This window comes from Falco rusticolus, chromosome 1 (genome assembly GCF_015220075.1).
Source record: "Falco rusticolus isolate bFalRus1 chromosome 1, bFalRus1.pri, whole genome shotgun sequence".
Lineage (NCBI taxonomy): Eukaryota > Metazoa > Chordata > Aves > Falconiformes > Falconidae > Falco > Falco rusticolus.
The window spans coordinates 15,933,831-15,957,701 of NC_051187.1; the positions used below are offsets into that span (position 1 = coordinate 15,933,831).

Sequence of the window (23,871 nt, forward strand, 5' to 3'; positions counted from 1 at the left end):
GGTATCAGATTTCCTAAACCAATAGAGGTTAGAATAAGTGACAGATCTTCTAAGAAACTAGATACAATATGGGAAAGGGCTGTTGGCAACAGAGGAAAAAGCGTTCCTCCTTCTGAAGCAGAACAAAAGTTGTGCCTTGCTATGACGCTCACAAATGTTATGCAAATGGAAGGAGTATCTTTCAGCTGGGGAGGGGAATCAGTATCAAGCCATTGATGTTTCTGGTTTGTAATAGGCCTGTAGGTCTGTTTATTCAAACACTGATGTACTGCTAACTGTTTCCAGACAAATTACTATCTCAGATAATTTGCTTCTACTTAGCTAAACTTTCTCTAGAGTTTATACTGGATAAAACATAATTTGTGTCTTTCTTAAAGTGATGCCTACCTCTGGTGAAGACTACTCTGTTTCAGTCATGTTCTGCTTTACAACTGGCTACATTTCAGTAGTGAGTGAAATGCATTATTCTATATCTAAGTATGTTAGTTGATTAAGAGCTTTTAAAAGAGATTTAAAAGTGAGGACCATAGAAATGCCGGTGTTCAAATTCCAACACACAGAAATGAGATTATTAAAAACGTATGTTCACTTTTAAAAAAGTATGTAGAGAAAAAGAGACCCAGTAAAATGCTGCACAGGCACTCTGAAACATTATTTTCAGACAATGTACAAAAATATGGGACTTACCATGCAAAATGTCTGAATCATCTTCTACAAAATCAATATCTCTCAAATCCCATTCAGCATAGTTGTCAAACTCCTGTTCAGAGGTGATTAATAAATTATCACTAAATAGCATTAAAAAATTGGTACTGAGTTTCAGCACATGTAGAAGTACTGAACACAGAGATATTTACTCATACACAGTTGTACAAGGTTCCATCCCTGAGCAACATACATCACAGCGGAGCTTTAACTAGGGAATGTATAATATGCACCCCCATGGCTGGAACTGGAACAGGGTGCTGCGACAGGATAATGAGAATTAATCAGGTAATCTCCATGACTCCCACACTGTGGTGGAAATTCTGCTCAAATGTACAAAAACAACAAGCCCCTATATGGCTGAATTCATTACTTCATGTACAGGAGCTTGTTTTGCAACAGGAACTGGGGCCCTGGGCCCACAGCTAAAACCATGGAAAACAATGCAGGTCTTTCAAGTGATCTTTGGATCTGGCTCATATGTGCTTCTCTAAGGCAAATGAAATAGAAGCATGCTGAAGCTGACCCCTTTTGCTAAGCATCTAATTCACAACATCTAGTTCGCTTACATAAGAGCCATTCATTACTGGACATCTGGTGGTAGCAGCATGCCGCACAGCCCATGCACACAAAGCCCTGACTCACAGGTTGCCTGCTAGCAGCTTTGCAAGCCTGCAGCGCCACCTCTGTAATTAAATCCTTGGTTTAATCACTCTGTCTTGTCCTCTTCTGATGTTCTTTACACGAAGAGTAGAGACTTAGAGGCAGGGGCAAACAAGTGTGCGTTTGCTGATCTTGCATTCAGTAGCAAATTTAAAATAATGGGAGGAGAGAGAGTCTTACCTCAACAAAGTCAGCTCTCGCTGGCATGTACCCAGCCATATCCCTGGAGAGCAAGGAATCAAAAGTCGGCCGTGGGGGATCATCAGCAGCTGAAAAAATAAAGGGTTTTAGTGGTTGTGTAGGGCTTGGGCTCTTTTAACAACCTGTAAATACGTGTTTCTCTTGCAGGAAAAGCAGGAATAATTAGCTGAAGAAAAAACACCTGATTGGGCTTTTATTCATTGTTATATTCAGAAAAAGACTGTGTTCATCCAGAGAAAAAATGCAATAATCTGAGATCTTCGTAGTATTCTCGAAAGTCAAACACAGAAATTCAAGGTAATAAATAGGTTATAAAATGTAAACTCTACATTTCAGAGCTCAGTGTCCCCCCGGTAAACCTCTGCAGATCACTCGGACTCAGCGTGCAGGTTCTTTTAGTTAATAGCAACGGGGGTGTTAAATCTGCCATCTTTTGGGTGCCATTTACAGAGGGATGCAATTAAAGCTATACAACTCCGGATTTTTACAGCCCTTCCCAACTGAGGAGCTCAGAGTTTTACAGACAATAATGAACCGAGGTTCACAGCACACTTGTGAACGAGCTAAACATTATAAGTCCCATGCTATAAATAAAGCAAGCTGAGGCACAGAGAATTTGTCTTGGCCCAGGTCACATAAAAAAATCAATGACAGCCAGGGACGGAACCAAAATTGTCTGCTTTAGCCCTAACCACTGTATTGTTCAATTTAAACCTCCAGATACCCAGCAATCTTATTACCCAGCCGTTCTGGGGAGCTTTATAATGGAACAGCTGCTAGACTGGGGGAATTCTAAAGATGTTAAATTTAAGGAAAACTGGAAATTTGTTAAGTTGCTGAAATTTAGCATATGCTTTTTAAAAGGCAGAGGTGTGAAATCAGCATAGTTTAAAGAGTAATTTTATGATAAATCACATCAGCGGTTAGGCCCAGTACACAGTGGATAATCAGATGAATGTTTTACAGGTAGAAATCCCTTCCCAGTTACCATTGCTACGCGGGGACTGGACAAGAAAAGTAATCGCTCCAGCATCAGGGTGAGAACCAACACTGGTATTTACCATGGCGGACACGCTGTTATGTCATGCCACATGTGAAGCAGCTTTGAGGTAGCTTGTCCTTTAAATGACTATGTGCATCCAGGCTTTTGCTGTGGTGATTTCTGTGAGTGACCGTTTCTACTGGCTGTGCAGGAACTTCAGGTTCATCAGAACCTGCTGTTTGTATCTGACCTCTCTGTTCCCTCCCTTCTCCCACTGAACCGGCAGTCTTGCCTATTTGATACACCAATGATTTAATACGTTGTGAAGAAAACTCTACTACTAACGTTATCGAAGTTAGCCATTGGAACAAGCTCTCCTTTTGGGAATAAAAGCAAACTGCACATGCCCCGCCTTTCTCCAAAGGCTGCTCATTCCCAGTTTGGAAGAGCAGAGACCTTGTGGGGAAGCTCCCTGTATGTGCTAGTGGGCAGGGGATACTCACGGTGGAAAGGAATGGCTGTTTCGCTGTGCTGCGCCTCCTCTGCCTGCTTCAGGTTCAGTAATGTTGATGCAAACAAGGGATTGTTGATAAAGTGTTTCATATAATGTTTCTCACATTCCTCCTTGGATTTTGTACACATCTGGTTGGCCACGTCCTGCCTGAAGTGGGGAGAGGGGGAGGCTTAATATGAAGAACACAGACATGGTTTTTTTGTTGTAAAAAAAAAAAAGAGGGGTTTTTTTTTTCCTTTCTCTAGCGGTAAAAGATAATTTTGGACAAGAGACTGATTGCATTGTGTGCAGAGAACTGATATGCAATGATGTCTGAATTCACATTTTGTGGACTAACACTGAGCCAATACTTACAAGTTCGATACAGCGCTAGGGAGCACTTTTCTCGTGGTCACGAGCAACACAGTTCACTGTCTTTACATAAGAAACTCCCTGGCTGATGGAATGTACCAAACTTTTTATATGTTTGAAAATTTAGTATTGTTATTTAAGAGCTTTTTATACATTTGACTAACTCCAGGTAATGGTAAATTCTATAGTCCGGAATCACATTCTGCTTCTCCACTTTCTCTTGTGATTTTAACTGGATAGTGGTTTCCCCTTTCGTGTAGTGAAATAGTTGTACGAAACACATTCTAGAAATCTTTGCCAAACTTTCTTGGAAAAGTGGTTGACTAGAAATATGAAGTGTTTTGTCTTAATAAAATGGTTGTGTAAGTTGAGGACTTAAAAAAAAAAGTTAATCCACCAGCAGCAATCATTTTAATTTCTGTTAAACTAAAAACTGGGTGCAAGGGATTCCAGGAAGAAAAATCAGTTTTTCCTTTATTTGGTAAAGGCTGAAAAAAGCCAAGTGTTTAAGGAAAAAGTTAAAATTACTTGTATTGTTAAGTAGGGCGAAGTGTACCAGACATACTTGCAGAACACAACTGCAACCAGTTTTCAGTCTTAATGATGACAGCAAGGTACACGTGAGATCTCACAGTTCTGTTTCAGCGAAGTCTGGAGTCCTGTACTTTTAATACAGCTATTTTTTCATGAAGGGGAAGAGAAATAACTCATGACTACAGATCTCCTTCATTTAGAAATGCATAAAAATCCTGTATCAACTACAGAAATGAACAGAACATAATGCAAAAATACTAAATACTTCCAGTGTTCTATCCTAAATATGACAGAGAAGCAGGGAACCTCCAAAAATAACAATACCTAGCTAGTCAACTGTAAGCAAGCCAAAACCACACAAGGTAAGAAATTCTGTAGTTGGTTTTTACATAGGAGTAAACTGAGGCACAGATAATCTTGTGCAACAGTCGAGCTCCTTCAAAACCCAGTGATTTTACTGTGAACTGAGGGAACTTTGTACTTTACTGGAGGCGCCCTGCATCTCACAAGAAGCCTTTAATAATTTCATTGTATATCTAACTGCAGATTTGAAAACAGAATCTGCTACCCGAGTCTTCCACTTCAGCTGCTAAATTAGTGTCTCACCCACAACAAGTCACTGAACATTCAATGTGCACTGATGTATTAAACGTTAAGATCCAGTGAAATGAAAGGAAAAACTACCCATCATTCACTGAAGTTGGCTGAACCACTAAATTCTCACCAGTTTCCAAATCCACAGTCCATCACAGCTTCTAGGAGAGCCATTTCCTCTTGAGCTGTCCAGTTAGGATCCAAGACAGGGAAATCGGAAGTCTAGAGAAGAAAAAAGCAAATCAAACTGCTGTGATCCTCTTTTATAATCCACCACACCAAGAGCAAAGAAGTTCTAAACTACAGGGCAACACCGTATATAATACAGGTAGTTTTAAACTTCTACTATGTCCCATGAAATCTGATCAAAGAATTGTTGCATTATTTAGGGCACTGGATCAACTACAGTAAAAACTAGTTTGTCACTGCCGATCTGATATACTGTTACATGTTGTATCCACCAGCTGTAATTCAACAATGTTACGCTACGAAACACAGTAAAAATTATGGAAGACTTTAAAATGATTAATTTTGGGGAAGAAAAAACAAGAATAAAGAAAAAAGTTGATTCACATGTTTAAAGAACTGGAAGTCCCATGAGACACATTTTGCTACCTAGGCACAAGTAAAAAATGTAGCTTTAAATGTCTCCACTACTCCATTATGTTCCAGGTGGATATTCTTCTTTGTTCTCAAGGAAGACTTTTTCATTTTTTTAATAGATTTAAACCTCTGAATCAAAGAATTGTTATCACTTAATTTTTCAGTGTAATATTAGTAAACGAGGGCCTAACTCCTGGGAAGTTATGAAAGCTCAAGATGGAGTAGGTGTTTTCTAAAAGGAATATTTACCATTATCTCATAAGTGTGATCACTTTGATGTTTCTTGTATTCAAATCCTCGTGTGAAACACTGTAGAACAAAAGATTAGCATTATGTTAGTCTCAGTGCTGTCCTGAAAATATTTTAACTGTTCCCTTTTTTTCCTTTTATTCTCTGACCGCTGGATATCCAAAACTGACCACCTGATATGCTGAAAAAGATATTCAACTTTTCTGATTTAATTTTAGAAAAAACATAAAATGGTAGAAGAATCTCTGTTAAAACTGCATTAATTCTGTCTTTGTATCTTGCTTGTCTTTTGCACCAAGACATAACTCCTGTGAATTGACATACTTTTTTGTTAAGTATTTATGGCAAAGTTAGGCAGGTGAAAGAAACTTGGTGGTATGTTTTAAAGTGGATTGTTCCAGGAAGAGAGCACAGAGCATTTTGTAGGTATTGAAAACACAGTTCCCCTTTAATCTTGGTTCTCTGTTTAAAAACCACCAGCATTGTTTGTGGCTATTTTCAACAGTTCAATTTCTGTTTTTTTTAAGTACAGATAAATGAACAAACATATACCCAATATGGTTTTGTGTATTTTGTACATCTCTGAGCACAAAGCTAAGCTCCTTTTTCGGTTTTAGAGGTTACTGCCATTTTTTAATCATAAATAATGCAAACTTATATATTTAATAATCAAAACTAGCACTACTTTCTGTGGTTATCAGATCACACATAATTTTTAAAGAACTGTATCTGGTCACAATTATTGTCAATATTGCAAATTTTCCTCAAATTTCCTTTTCCATTTGAGAGGGGGAAAAAAAGTGTAGGGACAGGGAAAGGGTGTTTTTTGATGGCTTTTCTTTTCCATGCCATAAAAAACCCAACAGAAACAATACCTCTCTAGACGTGCAGCAGCATGCTCCGTTACACAGCCAGGCTGACTGCATGTCTTTAGGTAGCTTTGGCTGCCTTCACAAAGACCTCCTTCAGCTGCTTATGCCTTAATTCTTCAGCCTCCAACATTTTCTTTGTCATTTCCCTGTCCCTGAGCAAATAAGTGTGTTGATACAAGTTTACAGAGACCAGTTATTAATGTGTTTATGGAACAGCTTGGCACCAGACAGGCCTTTGATGAGTTTCTCAAAGAAATTAATGCCTATGCTTTTATCCTTGCACTCACCTGCAAACATAGGAGGAAGGGAGGAGGCCCACACTCAGCGCACTTAACGTAAGGCTCTGTGAGGTACGAAGAGCAACCTCGGCATGGAGGCTTATCAAAAGGGTCATCTGCAAAGCCAAAAGTAAATCTTATGCAACACAAACAAGGCACTGGTTCTGCAATCACCTAAATTCACTTGTGCCCAGTCATTTTAAGGGAACTCAACTATATACAACCTCTTTCCTACTGCAGATTCTCCAAATACCTCTTACAAAAGTTCCTTGTTCAGCTAGAGTTGCAAGAGAGAGGCTGGCACTGCATCCCTTCTAGACCTGATACACTGAGGGCTAAACCTAAACTTGTGCAACGGACCCAAAGGAAAATCTTCTCTGTAGCAGCCTCCTGGTACAACGCAGCAAGCTGCGCTAGCTGTCTGGTTTGATCCTGTGCCCGTGCTCATCTTCTGCATCACAGACCAGCCCCAGGACCTTATTTGCGGTGAACACTGCACAGACTGCTGCAGTCTCCCATCCATCCACCTCAAGCTTGACTCGTAAAGCATATTGCTGTGGTTGCAAAGGCATCAGCAAGATTGTTCTGTAACCCGTCCAAACCTCAGACTCTACTCAGATTGCTGACCAAGGAATGAAACACTGCTCTGCAAGTTTTTCTTATTTTGTTCATTACAAAGTAGTCAAAATAAATAGACTGTCAAGTTGCAAGCCACATTTTTGCAAGAAAATGGATTTCAGCTAGCCCAACTATAAAAAGTAGATAGAAAGAACGAGACCCGAATTCCTGCTTAATCATTCATGTATTGGTGCTCTTGAGAATTTGATCACAGAAGTGACCCTGTGGCCCAAATAGTTTTGTGCCTCCCCCCCGCCACCAGACGGCTGCTAATGTCTTTAAACAATGGCAAACGCTTCCCAAATGTCATCTTAAGGCACTTACTACTGAAGGAGGCCAGGCGCTCCATCTCTCTCCCTTAGTGATGTTCTTGCTCCTCTGAGTTAAAACCCCTCTTGCCTAACAGCCCGTAGCTAAGCCTTGCCCCAACGAGTATGTCCGGAAAGGCAGCTCGCTCCCCACAGACGTCTCACGCAGCCCTCGCAGATGAGATGCTCCCAGAGTGCCCTGGACAGAAAAGCAAAAGGGATGTCAGCAGTCTTTGTAACAGGGACCATTTGACATGGCTGAGAGTCTGTTTTCTGTGCATGAGAAGAAATCAAGTGCGGAGAGACAGGATACAGCGTGAGAAGAGATGCAAGGTGATGGGCATATAAGGCAGCGCTGAACGGAGGCTGTTGGTGGGAGCGTACATGCTGAGCAGAGTTACGAACAGCCACTATGCAAGAAGGTGTTTTGCATCTCCAAGAGGCACCGGGAAGAGAATGAACAGGTCAGACGTGGCAAGGACACAGCAGTGCAAGAATCTACGGTGTTCATGCCAACTACATTTCAGTGTTGACTGCATGGCAGCTCCTGTGAACAGTCCTGATTCACCAGCATCTGTGCAGTGAGGTTCCACACTGCCATCAGGGAACTGAGTTGCTTTCCACTGTGGGATGTCTAACATGTCTCACTTTTACAAAGTATTTATGCTGGGAATGGTTCAGGCTTCTCACTTATTGAAACTCATGTTTCTCTTTCTAGACGTTTTTCCTCCATGCTCCACGTGAGGAGGCACGGTTCTGTGGGGGGCACCACCGAAGCTGTGCAGCCCCTCCACACAGACAGCAGCTGCTTCAACCCCGGGTACCCCCCCCCGCGCCCCCGGTTGGACCCTCAGAGAACCAAGAGCAACTTCCAGGCTGGGTTCCTCACCCCGTAAGTGGCACCGCCAGCTGCCTTGGGCACTCGCTGCACCCTGTGAGCCCCCTGCAGCGCCGCCGCTCTGGCAACAGCCCCAGCACCCCCCCCAGCCCACTCCCCACCCCCCCCACCGCCCACCCTCTCATACCCCACTTCCCAGTCTCCAGTCCCACACAGCCCTGTTCCCCTGTAACCCACCCCCAATTCCCACTCCGCCACAGCACTGCTCCCCCATATCCCACTCCCCCCATAACCTCACTCCCCGATATCCCACTCCCCCCATAACCCACCTCCATATCCCGCTCCCCCCATAACCCACCTCTCATATCCCCATTCCCCCATAGCCTTGCTCCCATATCCCACTCCCCCCATAACACCCCCCATCCCCACTCCCCTTCATAACCCACCTCCGTATCCCACTCCCCCCATAACCCACTCCGCCATATTCCGCCCCCCATAACCTAGCCCACCCCCCAGCCCAGGCCCTGCCCGCTGGCGGACCCCACTCCCCACCACCGCCAGGCGGCGCCCCCCGGCCCATGAGGCCCCGCCCCGGCAGGCGCGGGCGCGCGCGCGGCCCCTGAGGCGGATGAGGGAAGCGCGCTCCCGCCATCTCGCTCTGCGCCCCCACCCCCCACTCCCCACCCCCCGCCGGTTCTCCGGACACCGCCCCTCCCGCTTCCCCCGCCCCGGATCGGCTCCTCCCCGCCACGGTACGGTCCCCACTTCCCCTTCGCTCCTCACGGGCCGGGGCCGGCCCGCCGCCTCTCACCTCACGGCGGGTAGGCCCCGCGCGCCACGGCCTGCCGCGCCCCGCCGTGCGCCTGCGCCAGGCGTGCGCGCCCCCGTGCGCGGCCCCGGCCCCGGCCCGCCCCTCAGCAGCTGCGGCCTCCGGGCCTGGCTGCGGGTGCGGGGTCTCGCGGGGCAGCGTCCGTACCCCGGCCCCGGGCAGCAGGAGGCCCCGTGGCGTGCGGCCTGTGCCCGCCTCCCGCCCGGGCCACGCCTTGGTCCCACGGCTGCAGGGCGCGGTGGGGGTGAGGCGGCCGGGGGCTCGGCAGGCCCGCGGGCACGGCACGGCGCGGCGCGGCAGCCTCCCGGGGCGTCAGGCAGCGGGAAAAACACTTCATTGAGGGCGGCGATGCGCCGGCACAGCCGCCCAGAGCGGCGGTGCGTGCCCATCCCTGGCAGGGCTCAGGGCCGGGTGGACGGGGCTGGCAGCCACCCGGGCTGGCGGGAGGTGGCCCGGCCCCTGCGGGGGGTTGGAACTTTAAGGTTCCTTCCAACCCAAATCATTCTGTGATGTGATTTTATGAATTTAAACTTCCCATAGCAGTTAATAAATCGGCTTTCGGATGGTTCCTGCCAAGGAAATAATCTTTTTGGGTTCATCCTTTTTCTGAGGTAGTGAAGGCAAATCTTGGCTAACTTTGCTTGAGAAAGGGCTGTGCAGTCCCTTCCCTGTCTGCCTGCAGGCACTGTCCTGCCCACGGACATCTGGTGGCTGTCTCCCGCATATGCTGTGGGTGACCTTGCAAATTAGGTGCACACATGGGTTTTGGCTTGTGGAGAACATCCAGTCAGAGGGATGCGAATAGGGTTTAAGGAGACTTGCACTGCATGAAAGCCTAAGGCTTGGGAATGATTTAGCTTGTTGTGTTGTTTAAAATGGTAATTTGTTTTTGTATTGGATGGTCTGCACAGCCAACCTGGCACAGTGGCAATACTCGCCTCATGGTATATCTTGTCACCTCTGTGGTAGCCTCGTATGCTGTATTGTGTTCCTGTGGGGACACAGTACTTGTTCAGAGCTTGGTGGAATTGTAATAGCAATACTGACAATTAAATTATGGTGTATTGCAGATATTACACTGGTTGTACATTTATGATGCCCTGGTGCTGGCATATGTAACTGGTGTTTCATGGATTTCAAACACTTGCTTATGCTGGGGCACTGTTCTTGCAGTAAACTCGACCTGCCTGAAGCACCTAACATGGCCAGGGTGATGTCCACCCCACATAGCTCAGTGACCCCATACCTCTTCCGCAGAACCCGCCTGTCATTGCTGTTTCTGTGTAACATTTTTTTATGCTGTTGTGAGATAATTTGTGTGAGATTCTTCTGGTGTTCCTCAGAGCATGCATGATGTTGATTTAGATGAACAGGATCTGCATCACTGAGAGGAAGTTGTATATTGTTCACTGTGAGGCTTGAAGGCTGCTTCTGTTCATTTATGCAAATTCTGGGAACTTGAGAGCTGTTGTCTGTAGCAGACAGATGTAGCCTTTGGCAGTTCATGTCTGAGAGCAGAAGACTGCATTAGGTATACATACCGTGAAGATAGATCAGAGACTGATTTTGTATCAGCACCTGAAAATGTGAAGCACCTGCTTAGGCCGGGAGAAGTGCTAAAGCTCAACAATTAATATCTGCATTATTCCTGCTGAGGCTGGAGAAGAAGGTCTGGTATTGTGGGATGTTTGCTACATGTATGCTCCTTGTCTGAACTATTTTAATAGCAAGAGGAAAAATACTGGAAATTATTTCTTTTTCCTTTTGCCCAGGCCCCGAATGCATGTGAAAACTTACGGGAAAAAATTAAGAATTTGGGAGAGGCAGAGTTTGGAATGTCAATGAAATATTTACTGCCTATGCTAACAGGTTTTTCTGGTAACTGGGAATTAAAATAAGGTTCTGGGTAGTTAGTGGAAGGAATCAGCATATGGGTATTTTCTCAGCAGTTGGTTTCTGCTCTTTCCAGTAAGTGGTGAGGGAAAGGTGGTGGATCTTCACAGGTAAAAAGGGCGTTCTTTTGATGCCTGCAGCTTTTCACGGGTAGGTTTCATGAATGAAAATGGTTTTGGATCTTTTCACGTCAGGGTCTTGCTGGTATGCCTCTGTCTGGCAAGGGAAGAAAAAATGTTCATGAGAAATGTTAAGCAACCTTATACACTAGCACTTGCGTTTTTCAGATCAGTAATTTAGTGGTGCGACATCTCCTGGCTGAACTGAAGTAAAGAATTTGCAGCACTCCAGATGTCTCCTGGGGGGAGCCATGACAGAAGAAGCCTTTTGCCTTAAGTCTGTTCAGATGGTTTTCAGCTTAGTAGAGGCCCAGAGGTGTTACCAGCTGATGGCTGTTCAATGGCTTGTGTGAAATGGCCCTTAAGGGTCTCAGTTCAATTTCTGAACCTCTCACTATAGCACATTTTTTGCTACAGTTACACTCTGAGAAGACTTAAGTGGATAACTTGTAATGAATAATATGCTCATGTGCTGCTTTTTTCTACTTAGAAGTTTTAACAAATGAGGTAATTTTCATTTGCTATTTGAAATTATTTACTGATAATTTCTGCAAATTAAATGCTGTCAAGCGGATTGTTCTGTATGTGTAATATTCACAGGGCTTCTTGTGTGTTGGCAGGGCTAAGCTCTCCAGTTTCATTACAAGGCAGTTGTTAGAGCTGGGTGACAGGCAAGTAACTGGATAAGCTGAAGTGACTTGTTCCCATGTCTCAGCGAGAGGTTGGAGTAGAGTTTAACTGTTCAACCTCAGCAGTTAACTTAATGGTGAGGAAGCACAAGATTAAATAATTTCTTCGTGAAAAGGCACCATAATAATTCAGGGGTATGTCATTTTTTGAGGGGGAGGGGATAGGTCTATCTTCAAGCACAGTAACTGTTGCTTAGATGCACCTAAAGCCAGGTTATCATGTGGAGTGGATGAGCCCAGACTGGCCCCATACATCTGCCTCATACCAACATTCCCAGCTTCCCTCCTGTCTCACTGAGCTCCCTCCCATCTCTGCTGGTGACCATGGGCACGATGGCACCTGCCATGCTTGCTGTTTGCCCGGGAGGTACACAAGGCTTGTCAGATGGCTGCCAGCCAGCATGGAGATGGCTGAGCCCACCCAGCATCCCGCCGGCACAGACTGAGCTGTCTCCTTACTACCTAATCAGATCTTCGCTTGGAAACTGCTTGCATTGAGGCCTGATATCACTCAGTCAAATTTGGTTGACACTGACCAGTAGTATCTGGGAAAGGGAGGCTGAATCAAACACAAGCTTCCAGTGGCTTCTGTTCTGTGCTCTTCGGAAACGGGTTTAAAAGTGTTGCTGTTTGGTTGTGCACTAGGAGGCAGGCTGCAGACCGGCTTCTTCTGCTGCTGCTCCATATGCTGTTGATCCAGGCAGGGCACAAGCACTTGGGAAAGAAGCAAAAGCAGTTAGTGGCATGTAGGAGATGGTGAGGAATTGCCACTGTTTAAAGCTAAAAAATGGCGATGTGTTTCTAGAGGGGCCGTGGTGAATGCTACTGGATTTTTAGGCTTTACAGAAGGAAGCAGGTCCTGAGGTCTTCTGTTCTCAGTATCTCCCCCTTGCGTATAGACCCTCAACCAGCATGCTTAAATAGTTCATCCTGCAGCCTAGAAGACTAGAGAGGGTTACCTGTCCTTTGAAAGTCTTGTCTATTCTCTTTCACCTTTAAACTGTTCTTCCTCTGGCATGAGCAGTACCTCTCCCAGCTGCCCAGCAGCTGCCCATGCACAAGAGTACAAGCTTGGTTCTTGGCTGCCTTTTGACAGAATGGCCTCACATTGACAGCAGTAATTTGGGGGGCAGTTGATTACAACCAAGAATCAGATATGCCTCTCATAAACTAGTAGCTGGGTTGCCAGGGAGCTGGTGGATTACTCTGCTGCTGATCTCTGCTGAGAAGTAGGAACAAGGTTTCCTCTAGGAAAAAGTGTCCTGATATATCAAGATGTTTGTGAGATGGTAGCAGTCATCATAGTACAGTGAATTCAGGAGGTCTACAGATCTCAGACAATGTATTTTTCTTGTCTCACTATACTGGGCACACAGTTTCTGTCCATATCTGTAAGGACAGTTCTCCCTTCCCGAGAACTTTGTAAACATATTTCAACTCATCAGTCATACTTACAAGGCTGTATGAGGGTGGGGGATCAAGATGAAAAGCTATCATGTTCAAAAACTTACCAGGCAGGGAGTTTCATATGTAACAAACACGATACAGCAAAACAATATTGCAAAAGCTAACAGGATGCAAGGGATGAACACTCTTTTGGTGATACTTAGTTTCTGTCTGTTCAGCATATCTTTGTCATTTGTGGATGGAATTCCCTCTAAAAGGAGATAAAGAAGAATATTTCAGATGTGTTTATGAGTCTTTGACAGTTCAAACTTTTCTTCATTATAGTTAGGCTAGGCTAAGTTACGTGGACCAGAGCAGAGGAACAATTCAGAGTCTACTATAGGCTTTCACAGGAAGCTGTAAATCTCTCTAGAATCTCAGAAACTTTTTACTTTAAAATATTTCAAATATCTTTCGGTTCCTGCCTGGCCCCCAGGCAAAACTGGTGTGTAAACCCAGTCACAGGAGAAGGGCTTGTAATGTCCTGCTGAAGTCAGGTGAGGTTTTTAAGGGGAGCTAGGATGCCTCATGGGGCTGGGTAGCTTCTTATTTAAGCAGTCAGTGCTTAAATACTGCTTTCTCATTACAGCCGTGGGCTCCCAAAGCGCCTAGCCCAATGCATTTATTGGTAGGGGCAATACTGCTAGTGAAAGAAATTGCGGTTTGGGAGAACTTTGTCAAAGTTTTGTGTCTGAAAACCAGTATCTATTTCTATCCTTCCATCTACTGCTATGCTGCTTTTGTGGCTCTGGAGGGAGAGCTCGTACTTACTCTCTGAAGTTTGTTTTTCTTGGTGCACATGTGGGACAGTCAAACCCTTTGCAAAAACTTTCCGCTTGGGCAGCTTTGCTGTTACAACACAATTTGATAGCCCTTTCAGAAACACTGGAAATAAAAAAGAAGTTTTAAAACCAGATGGTTGTTCCTGTTTAAACTGAAGAACTAGAAACAGTTGAAGGCTAGAATTGCACGCTGACACAGTTGGCAAGAGGTGGCAGTACACCTGGTGATTTTCAGTAAGGTACTAGGGGCAGTTTTCTTGCTTGTATGCCATTTCCCAATGTACAGAATTTTCTATATTAATATTGGAAACTATATTTGCCAAAACCTCCTGGCCCTCCTAAAGGAAAACAACAGCACTGAATTTTTCCAAAACCTGAAGCTTTCAGTAGCGTTCATTCTGAATCACTACTTTCTCCTAGTTTTTTGTTGGTGTTTTTTTGTTGTTTTTTTTTAAATAGAAAGGTACAAATAGTTTGTTAGGTTTTTTAATAGATGTGAAGGTATAAGCTCTATGAAACTGGAGACTGCCATCCTCTGACATACCTAAACATCTGTTTGCTACATTGAACTTTTTACCTTTTTCTCCAAGAATAAATTTTCTCTGAAACTTTTTCCTGTGGTGTTTTAGTAAAACACAGGTGTGGCGGATAGCAGGTTTCCTTTCTGCACTGGTGACAGCTTTCAGGCTCTGCAGGGTATGTTTCTTTGCGGTCTGGTCTCCATGCATCTTCTCCAAATACAGCAGATTGACTTGCACAGGGCTTTGATGACTAAAGCATTCCAGAGTGATGACTTCTTGGGTTCTGCTTAACTTTGCTGTGGTTGCTGCTATCCCAGGGGCTGGCAAAGGGTAAGAGACATTAGAAATGGCTTCTCTTAAACTATTTGCAATTCTTCTTGCAAAAGGTTCAGGCCAGCACAGTTAGCTGTGAGGGACATACTGCTGGAAAGGAATGTTTGAGTTAGCTCACTGTTAATGTTACAATTAGGAAAATTCAAGCAGCTTCTCTGTGTGTAATCCCTTTGGTGGTTCTTTTCTGCCGGACTAACTTTATTCTTAATGCCCAAGCACAAGAGTAAATTGTTGCACTTGACAGGACAACATTCACAGAGTCTAACTTTATAGTAACATAACTACCTGTGGGCATCTCCCTGAATAGTTGACCGAATCCCCTCTGTTTGGGGTCCCTTTGCCCTTGGGGACTCTAAAGGCTGTATGGAAGCTGAGGCCCTTAACTGAGACATCTCGATTCCGAAATCTGAAAGTTTCAGAGTTTATGGATCATTCCTGATGTCGAATGGCACCAAGCCATCAAAGGTTGCTATAATGATCTTTCTATTTTTTAGTGAAACGGGTAAATTTTGCATGATCTTTTGTATCCTTTTTGGTCAGGTGGCTGAGGAATAGCTGGGACAGCTGAAAATGTTAACCACATCATTAAGAGCCCTGACAGCTTTCTTCTTCCATTGACTCCTTACCTTGCAGGAAGATGTTCAGGCTTCTTACGCTGCCGGATACTTCTGAGGCATTTTCCACATGACACTTGTAGTGTCTGGAGTCTGAGGGAATGGAGAGAAGGATGGACCACTTTTAATTACAATGCACAGTTAAGTCAGTACTACCCTCTTTTAGTAACTAATTTGAAATTTCAACATTTTGCTGACAGCAAAGGTGCAAGAATTTGAGCTGAGGGCGTATGGATTAAAGACTTGGTTCAGCATACGGTAGAGGAGAGAAAATTAACATACAAAGATATTTATTCCTAATATTACATGTTAGTCTCTTACACAATCCTTAGTTTTACTCAGAACTTGCAAGTATACGAACAACTCACCTTTTCTGCTGAGACTGTTGTGTGCAAACAAGCTGAATATTAATAATATGAGCATGATCTGGAAGCCCTTTTTATCTTTACTGCTTCTTTTGAGTAATGCTGTAAAGGTGTTTCAGCAGACTCTGAGCTGATTAGTAGAGATCCCCAAATAGCTCTGTAATCACATATTCCTGTTCAAAACTCCAGCACCTTTAACCTGGACAACATATGGAGGGTTTAAAATTAGAGCCTTAATTCACTGTAGTTTGTACTAATTTCTAGTTTTGATCCAATTAGGAGAAATGTGGAATTTGGTAAAAAACCAACCTGGAAAAAAATATTACCTGTTGGTTAAATTTCCTTTCAATAGGTATATCACAAGTTAACTCTGGTCCTGAACACGATTCCCGGAGTTAAGCACTGAAACAGATGAAGCAGGTAAATGCAATGTCTCGTGGGAGAGGGTTCTGGGGCGCGCTGTGGTCCTGCTGCAGGTCGCTGGTTGCCATGGAGATGAGCTCCTTCTAGAATGTGGCCCCACATAGCTGTTCCGTTGCTGAGGCAAACAGAACCCTTTCCTAAAGCCTTCTCCCCAAAGAGAGTCACAGGGATGCCTGAGCCTCCCCCGAACGTACTGAACACCCGTGGGCAAGGGTGACCCTTGGTACACCGGGCGGCTGGGTGAAGTAAACCCAGCATCGCCTGCCTTCACGGGTCCGCTGTAAGGATGAGCCTTCCCGCTGCAGGGGGCAGCTCCCAGTCCAGGGCAAGGACAGTGCTGCAACGGGTCACGGGTGCTGGCGGGGGTTTCTGCTGGAGCTCCGGCATGGGGAGAAGTGATGCCAAGCAGGCTGGTCCCAGGCCATTTCGGGCTTTGTAGATCATTAATAAAGCTTAAAACTGCTTAGGGAATGAAGGTTGCCTGTGCTTATCTGCCAGCCCTGGTGGAAATTGCTCCCAGGAGCCAGGAGAGAGCCCAGGCTGAGCCCCGTGTGCCACTGGGTGAAATGCAATAGCTCTCGGGGGCGGCTTTGCCCAGCAAACTCGGAGGCAATACGTAGGGGCCGCGTACAGAAATAAGTGAGAAAATTATCAGGCTACTGTCTGCAGGTTTAATCAAAAAGTCCCGGTGAGATTTCTTTAGGCTGTTGGGTAGATCGTTTTTCGAGAATTGGCGTTTTCTGTATCAGACACGAGGTGGCGATGGAAATCACTTTTTCCTCCAAAGCCAGAGGCTTGTCAATGCTGAGTAACAGGTTTACGTCAAAATAACCGCTGTCATTTCAAATGACTGTTAGTCTAGAGACAAAACGTTTCCATAAGCATTGATAATGTTTAAGTTAAGAAGATGTTTAAGTTTAAAAGGAGCAAGTTTAAGTAAAAGTTTAAAAAAGGAGCAAGTGTAGTGGCAAGGGCTTGCACATAAATATTTATTTTGCATGCTTATTTAGTTTAGATATTCATGGTCGGTAAGAATGGATTTTGGTATAAATATTTAATATTTACAATCTATCAGGTGGTACAAAAACCAGATTCTTTTTGCACTCCTGCAGGTTTTTTATTTTAGTGTATTCAGCTGCTTTAGTTCAGTGGTTTTTTTTTAATTTAGTATTGAAAAGCCAATAGTAAAATTGGAAAAAAACCCCAAACATCACTATGGTAAAGGTGTGAAAAGATAAGACAGTTCAAGGATCTCAAATAGCAGGGCTAGTGTGAGGATACATTTGATCTGCTCCATACCTAGGAGGGCTTCCTGATAATTTGGCCCTCATATTAATGATTGTGTTAACTGTTTTTTCTGAAGTGCTCTGTTTGTGATTGACATCCAGTTACCATAACTGCAACTTGACACCAACCATAAAGAATGGATATATAATAAGGATACTATTCAGCATTTTCCAATGTAAAATTCTTGAAAAGTATAAAATGCCACAGAATCCCCCCAGCTAGTGTAGTACAAAGTGTATGTAGTGGTAAATTAACACATTCAAATGCTTACCTAGTTGAATGAACCTTTTACTTTGGAATTAGTATATTAATGGAAAATAAAAATGGTGGCTCACTTTTCTCTGCTTGTGAAATGCAGTGCATAGATCTCTGAGATACACCTATTAGCAACCTTTACAGAGGAGGATTTCATAACCTTGCCAATAAGTGTGTTTTCACTCAGCTGATGAAAAACATCTTATCCAAATAAGATGCTTCACTTCTGTATCCTTTTTTTAAGCTATATTTCCGTACTTGCTAATTTTTATGCAACTTTCTCAAGATAGAAAGCATTAGGAATCCCAAATTCCTCAGCCTCAGCAAAAATTAAAAAATATTGGAAAGAGAATTAGATTATAAATAATGTCAAGCAACTAAATGTTTATTTTTAATGTCATTAGTAAGTATCGTTACTAAATGTTCACCATCCCATCTACAGTGCTGTTTTGCTTTCTGATTAGTTCTGCAGCTTCTCGTCCTGGGCTGGGAATGCCAAGAGGAGCCTAACTTTGTGGTTTTACAAGACGGTTTAGGGCGCTTCCTGAAGCTGTAAGAAAACTTATGACCAATAACAGCACATCTCATGGACTGATTTAGCGATGGCAGCTAACCTGCTAACTGGAGAGAATGAGGTATTTTGTTAGTGATTATCCTTAAAAACAGGCAGATATTGTCAGTGTTGTGAGGATAAACATTTAATTTCTGATGTTTAAAATCTTCTGTGGCATTTTTGAAATAGCTAAAACATAATTTTGCTTTAAAAAGCAATCTGACCTTTCTCTTTTTCACTTGTCTGCCAGGACGTGAGTTGTGCCAGAATGGATGGCGTCACTAACCCCCCTAACCTAGGATGATCTTTTTTGTGTTTGTACTGGTGATGTTATCAGAGCCTGGGGAAGAGAGGTGGAACCCTAACTTGGCATCATAAAAGGTAATAATATTTTCCCTGTATTTTGCTGGAAATTATTTACTTGCATTACTAAAGGCTACACTTGCTTTTTTGAGAAAATGGTGGGGGTGCGTGGGTGGGGGTTGCACGTGTAAAGAGTACATGCACTCCTAAGTCGCGTAATAAGAGTAAATAATATACGGCGTCCAGTTTCTGAACATAATAGAAAAAGCACATGCATTTAACCATCCCCCTCCCCCCAAAGCAGGAATGTGGTTACAATTCAAAATCTGATAAAAATATTGGAAAGTGTGTCTGAACTTTGTGAAAGAGTATGTTCGTACTAAAACACAGGTTATTGCTGCTCCCAGTTTGAAGGTTGAACACATTTTTAACTATTTCTGCTTCAATCTAGAACTGAGGGAAATTTTGAACTCATTTCTGCTCCTATGTAAGTCACAGCAAAATTCACCAGGTGTCCTAAATGCAGGATTTGATTCGGCATGGGCAATAATAATTGCTGGGTATTCCTTACCCTGCAGTATGTTCCAAATCAGTTATGGTAATGTCTCCGAAATTGTATTTCCTTGTTAAAAGTGTTCCACCAACACTTGTTCACAGTGAGGCGAGATTTTCTTGCTGCCTTCAGTGGGTAAGAGTAGATGTGAAAGGTATACAGCCCAAAGCCTTCATGTGTAAAATTCACATAATGGAATATTCTGGGATCTATTCTATGCTGTAGCTGTCCTGTATGATGTGCACCAGGATCCAGCTGTGAAAAAGCCCAACCATTAATGTTATAATGATAAATGAAGTGCTGCTTTAAGGCCATCAAAACTGAGGGTGGCCCAAGGCTATTATTACTGGGTAATTTTAAAAGCACCTTCCAAATCCGTGCTTTTGTTTTTAAGGTTAATGCATTTCATTTGCTCTTTTTCATGTGCTCTTTCCTCTCTTTGCCCTTGAACGGGAGAGTTGCTACAGGATTTAATTATATGTAGCAATCACTCCTCCAGCACTATTTGAATAGTATTTATTAACTGAACGGATGAAATGGGCAGGGCAGACAAGCAGTTAGGCATGTTTTAGCACAGCCAGGGTACTCGGAGCACTAGACAGGATGAACTAAGCACCTGTCGTAATCTCTGATTTTGAAAGTTCTGTGTATAGTTATTATCAGTGATTTAGGACACAGTCCCTCAGCATGCCAAGTACTCCCCCTCACTTTCGCATGAGTTGGGCTTTAGTACTGTATATGATTAAGCTAATGTTGAGCTAGCCTTCGCTTTTAGATCCTTTGTAAAAGTATTTACATGGAGGAAGATTCCTTATGTGAAAGACACATCTACAGAGATATAAATAAGTGTCCATGCCCAGAACAATTTTCCAGATTTAGTCCAGATGGAGGTGAGAACATGGTCTGTTCCTCCTCATAATAATATTAACCACAAAGCCCCAAATAAGATTTTCTAGATGTGTAATACTTGCCTGCAGGAGACACTTACTCCAACATGTGCTTTCCAGTCAGTGTACTGTGTCCTGGTAGAGCACAGTCTTACATCCCCTGTAACCGTAGGCTTGGTCTTAAAACACATTTTAAAAAGGAATTGCTTGGAGTTTTGAACTGAGGTCTGTGACTGAGGAAATTCACTGTTCTGTTACCGCTCGTGCTGCTGCAGTGAAGTTTCTGTGAGCCTGAGCTACCCCAGAGCCAGGAGGAGCTCTCAGGTGTATCCTCTCAAACCTGGCATCACCCTTTATTTGCAGTGCAGGAATAAAGCCCAGCATGCGTATAAATTGTACAAGAAAACCCGGTTTCCCCATGCAGGAGAGAAGGGTACAGTGACATGTGGGTGTGGGTTCCGTGCCTAAGCACTGCAGGAAGGTGCTCAGGGGACACCAAAACTGCCTGTGCGGGATGCTTAATGCTGCTGTACCCTGGCACTGCTGCCACTCCAGCAGGAAGAGGATCTGTGTGCACAGAGCTAGATCCAGCAGCATTAGGAGTTAAACCTGCATTGCTTAGTCGATTTAAATTTCAGCAGCAATCTTTAAACAAAACTGTAAAAGTAAAATAAGGCAGAAAGGGCAGTTATTTAAATTGCCCATCTGCAGAACGAGTGGCTAAAGGTCAGAGAACGCGCAAGAAACGCTCTGGCAGGGCCGGGCCTGTTGCCGTCCCGGCACGTGTTCCTGCCCGGTGCCCCTGCCGGTGCCCGGGAGGGACCGTGCTGTCGCACGTGGGGCACTGAGCGCTGGGCCGAGGGTCTCGCTGGGTGTGGGGGGTCCTGCAGCCGGTGCCGGGCTCCGCAGCGGGTGGGAGGTTTCGCCTGCCAGGGCGCTGGTGCCTGCTGTCCGCGCAAGGCCTCACCGTCTGTGCCGGGCCCCACGGGAGGCCGGGCCCCACGGGAGGGGGTGCAATGGACGGGGCCCGGCGCCGCGGCCTGGCGGGGTTATGGGGGCGCGGAGCCGCGCCAACCGAGGCGGGGTGTGTGTGTGGGTGTGAGCCCCGCCGCAGCGCCTCCCCCGCGCCGGGAGCCAGTAGGCGCGCCCCGCCGGCCGCTCAGGCCATAGGCGTCTCCTCATAGCCCACGCCCCCCGCGCGCCGCCTGATTGGTCACGCCCCCCGCTGCGTCCCTTCCGATAGCCAATAGGAGCGGCGCGGGGCGGGTCCCTGCGAGGGGCGGGGTTAGAGGTGGCTGACCTGAGGTAACCTCCCCCATCACACCACCGCGGCGGCGGGGCGGGCACGGGGGGCGGGCCGGGGGTGGGCCCTCGCCGTGAATGGGGGGGCGGCGCTGTACCCCCGCCAGCTCCCCTGCCCAGCGTCAGGCCGGGGGCTCGCCGCGCCTCCGTAGCGCCCGGCACCCTGAGGTGAGCGCCCCGCCGCCGCGGGAAGGGCCGGAGGGGCCCGTGTGGGCCGGGGGCCGCAGGGCTGGGCGGGGCCGGGGAGCGCGGGCCGCGCCGTGCCGGCCGGCGGGAGGCGGCGGAGCTGTGCCATGTTGTGTCGCGCCATGCCGTGCCGTGCCGCCGGCTTTGTCGGGGTGCGGGGCTCGGCTCGGGCTGCCCTGGGCTAGGGGAGGGGGTTTCCAGCGGCGGGGCTGCGGCGCGGGCAGCCGCCCGGAAGAGCCGCCCGGTTTCCTCCCGTGGCGGGAGGGAGGGGTCCCGCCGGAGCCCCGCCGTGCCGCTCCCCGCGGCGGCTGGTCCCCCTGCGTGGTTGGGCTGGGAGCCGTGTGGCCTCCCTGCTCTCCTCCCGCGGCGGGCCCGGCGGCGGCTGCTCCAGCGCGGAGAACAACAAGTTGGTGGTGCCTTTGCCTCGTGCCAGCCACTTAATTCACAAAAAATAAAATCGAGTGTGTCGGAGCCGCCATATCGGCGTGAGGCGCCCGCTCCCCCGGCGTGAGCATCCCGCTTCTGTATTGTCATCCTTCCCCACCTCTGGTGCGGTTTCGAGATCTTACGGGAAGAGTTCGGGGCCTGGTTTTGCCGAGGGGCTGAACGGAGCCCTGGGAATGCCTTCTGGAAGGTGCTGCGGGGTGCTGACAAAAGATAAAAGTTGTAAAAGCAGATTTGCAGAACAAACCCAATGATTATTGTCGCCTCTCCTTTCGTGGTGTCACTTAAATCGTCTTGAGAAAGTTTAAAAACAAAATATACTGCGTTAAAAAAAATATAAACCAAAGTAAAACTGCAGGCAGTTCCAATTTAGCAGGCTGTAAATGTTCTGCAAGCCATTTAAGCGATGCCAAATTCTCTCAAAGACAGTAGAGTTTAGACACAGTCCTGTGTGTTTAGAAATATAGGCTCTTTTATTTGTCTATATGTTCTCTTTGGAAGTGACATAGAATACTTGTATATTTGGCTTTATTTATATAATGTTGGTACAGTAAATCTGAAAACTTAACTAGAACTTCTAACCTGTGGACATTGAGTTTGATGAGGTACTTTCAATGCATTAGAGGCAAAAGATCCTTGCAGGGTACTTGATACCTGCTGAGAACAGTTGAGGATGGGAAGTGAAGCAATGCACAATGATTAGCTGGGAGGCATGGCTCAGGTGGAGCAGAGTTTGAATCATAGCCCATGCGGTTGTGTAGACATACAGGCTGGCAAAGTTTTGAGGCTGAGCCAGTCTTAAAAGGCAGCAGCACCTGGCCTGGTGGAGCACAGGCAGGGAGCTCTGCAGGTAAATGGCTTGATGCTTGATGGCCTGTCGTGGTGCAAAAATCGCCTCTTTGCCCTCTCCTGATCTGGAAACTTACTTCTAGTCCTAGTTCAGGTGAGCACGTTGCTGATCTTTTGTGTTCAGTAAAAGCAATTAAGTAGTCAACTTTTTACACAGATACCATCTATTTTTACTTTGGTTTTACCTTTTTTGTTCCTTTGTTTTCTGCTACCTGTGTTCATTCAGTTGGGGTGGTGAAAGTACAAGTCCATTTAATTGTTTTAAAGTTCTTTGTGTTGATTAGCAATGCCACAGATCCCAGGGCTCTAAACAAGGAACCTTTAAATAAAACTAGTTTTGTTAATTTCCTTTTTATATGACTTACCGATATGTAGAGTCTTTGAAAGAACCTATACCTCTTTTTCACTGAAATAATAATGTTCTCTTCACTAATGTAGTTGTCTTCAGAATGGGGTGGTTTGAAAAAAACAGAAACTTAATTTCCAGCTGACATTATGCAAGTTTTATGCTGAGGTGTATTTTATGATAATAAAAATGATCTTAAAAGTGAAACTGTAATAAAAACTTTGAAAGTGTAGTATTATTTACATGTGCATTTCACTGTCAAGCCAAAAATTTTACTAATGATAATAGCAGAACTGTGGAGAGGTGAATTGGGCTTTGTTTCACCTCAGGCAAAACCAGGTATGTTATGTTTTGCATTTGGATTGCAGAGTTTTCATTGCTTGTAGTGTGAACACAATTTGGGTCTTAAATACCTTGATATCTGCAGAGCTGGGGAGTTAGTAAAGTGCTGTGTGTCTTCAGACCTTGAATGTGAGCTGGTTTCTTCAGGGGGAGAGGGAGGACATCGTGGCACAGGTTCTGTGAAGATTCAACTGTGATTATGTGTATTTATGTAACTGAGCAGGCTTAGAGCGCACGATG

The 23,871-nt window shown here is 45.2% G+C and overlaps 2 protein-coding genes across 11 annotated transcripts in view; one reads left to right on the forward strand and one right to left on the reverse strand.

Moving 5' to 3' along the window:
• Positions 1-14,910, reverse strand: part of TADA2A (transcriptional adaptor 2A) — a 32,349-nt gene extending 17,439 nt beyond the window's left edge. Inside the window, exons 1-8 of one of the 3 annotated variants that reach the window (XR_005101549.1) lie at positions 9,122-14,910; positions 7,489-7,671; positions 6,556-6,662; positions 5,397-5,456; positions 4,675-4,766; positions 3,055-3,212; positions 1,549-1,637; positions 688-760 (exon numbers count right to left, since the gene is read on the reverse strand). Coding sequence is in view for 2 of the 3 variants with exons in the window: in XM_037371123.1 (XP_037227020.1) it covers positions 688-760; positions 1,549-1,637; positions 3,055-3,212; positions 4,675-4,766; positions 5,397-5,456; positions 6,556-6,662; positions 7,489-7,513 (604 nt within the window). In the remaining variant the exon portion in view is untranslated. Of the gene's footprint in view, positions 1-687; positions 761-1,548; positions 1,638-3,054; positions 3,213-4,674; positions 4,767-5,396; positions 5,457-6,555; positions 6,663-7,488; positions 7,672-8,361; positions 8,431-9,121 lie in introns of those variants that run through there. The other 2 variants (XM_037371123.1, XM_037371131.1) reach the window with 2 other exon arrangements.
• The window catches only part of ACACA (acetyl-CoA carboxylase alpha), a 148,070-nt gene continuing 133,208 nt past the window's right edge, over positions 9,010-23,871 (forward strand). For 3 of the 8 annotated variants that reach the window (XM_037371069.1, XM_037371061.1, XM_037371102.1), the window contains exon 1: positions 21,569-21,632. The gene's annotated coding sequence lies outside the window, so the exon portion shown is untranslated. Of the gene's footprint in view, positions 9,063-15,555; positions 15,682-16,253; positions 16,322-18,330; positions 18,502-18,669; positions 18,801-21,531; positions 21,633-22,911; positions 23,038-23,871 lie in introns of those variants that run through there. The other 5 variants (XM_037371042.1, XM_037371031.1, XM_037371094.1 and 2 more) reach the window with 5 other exon arrangements.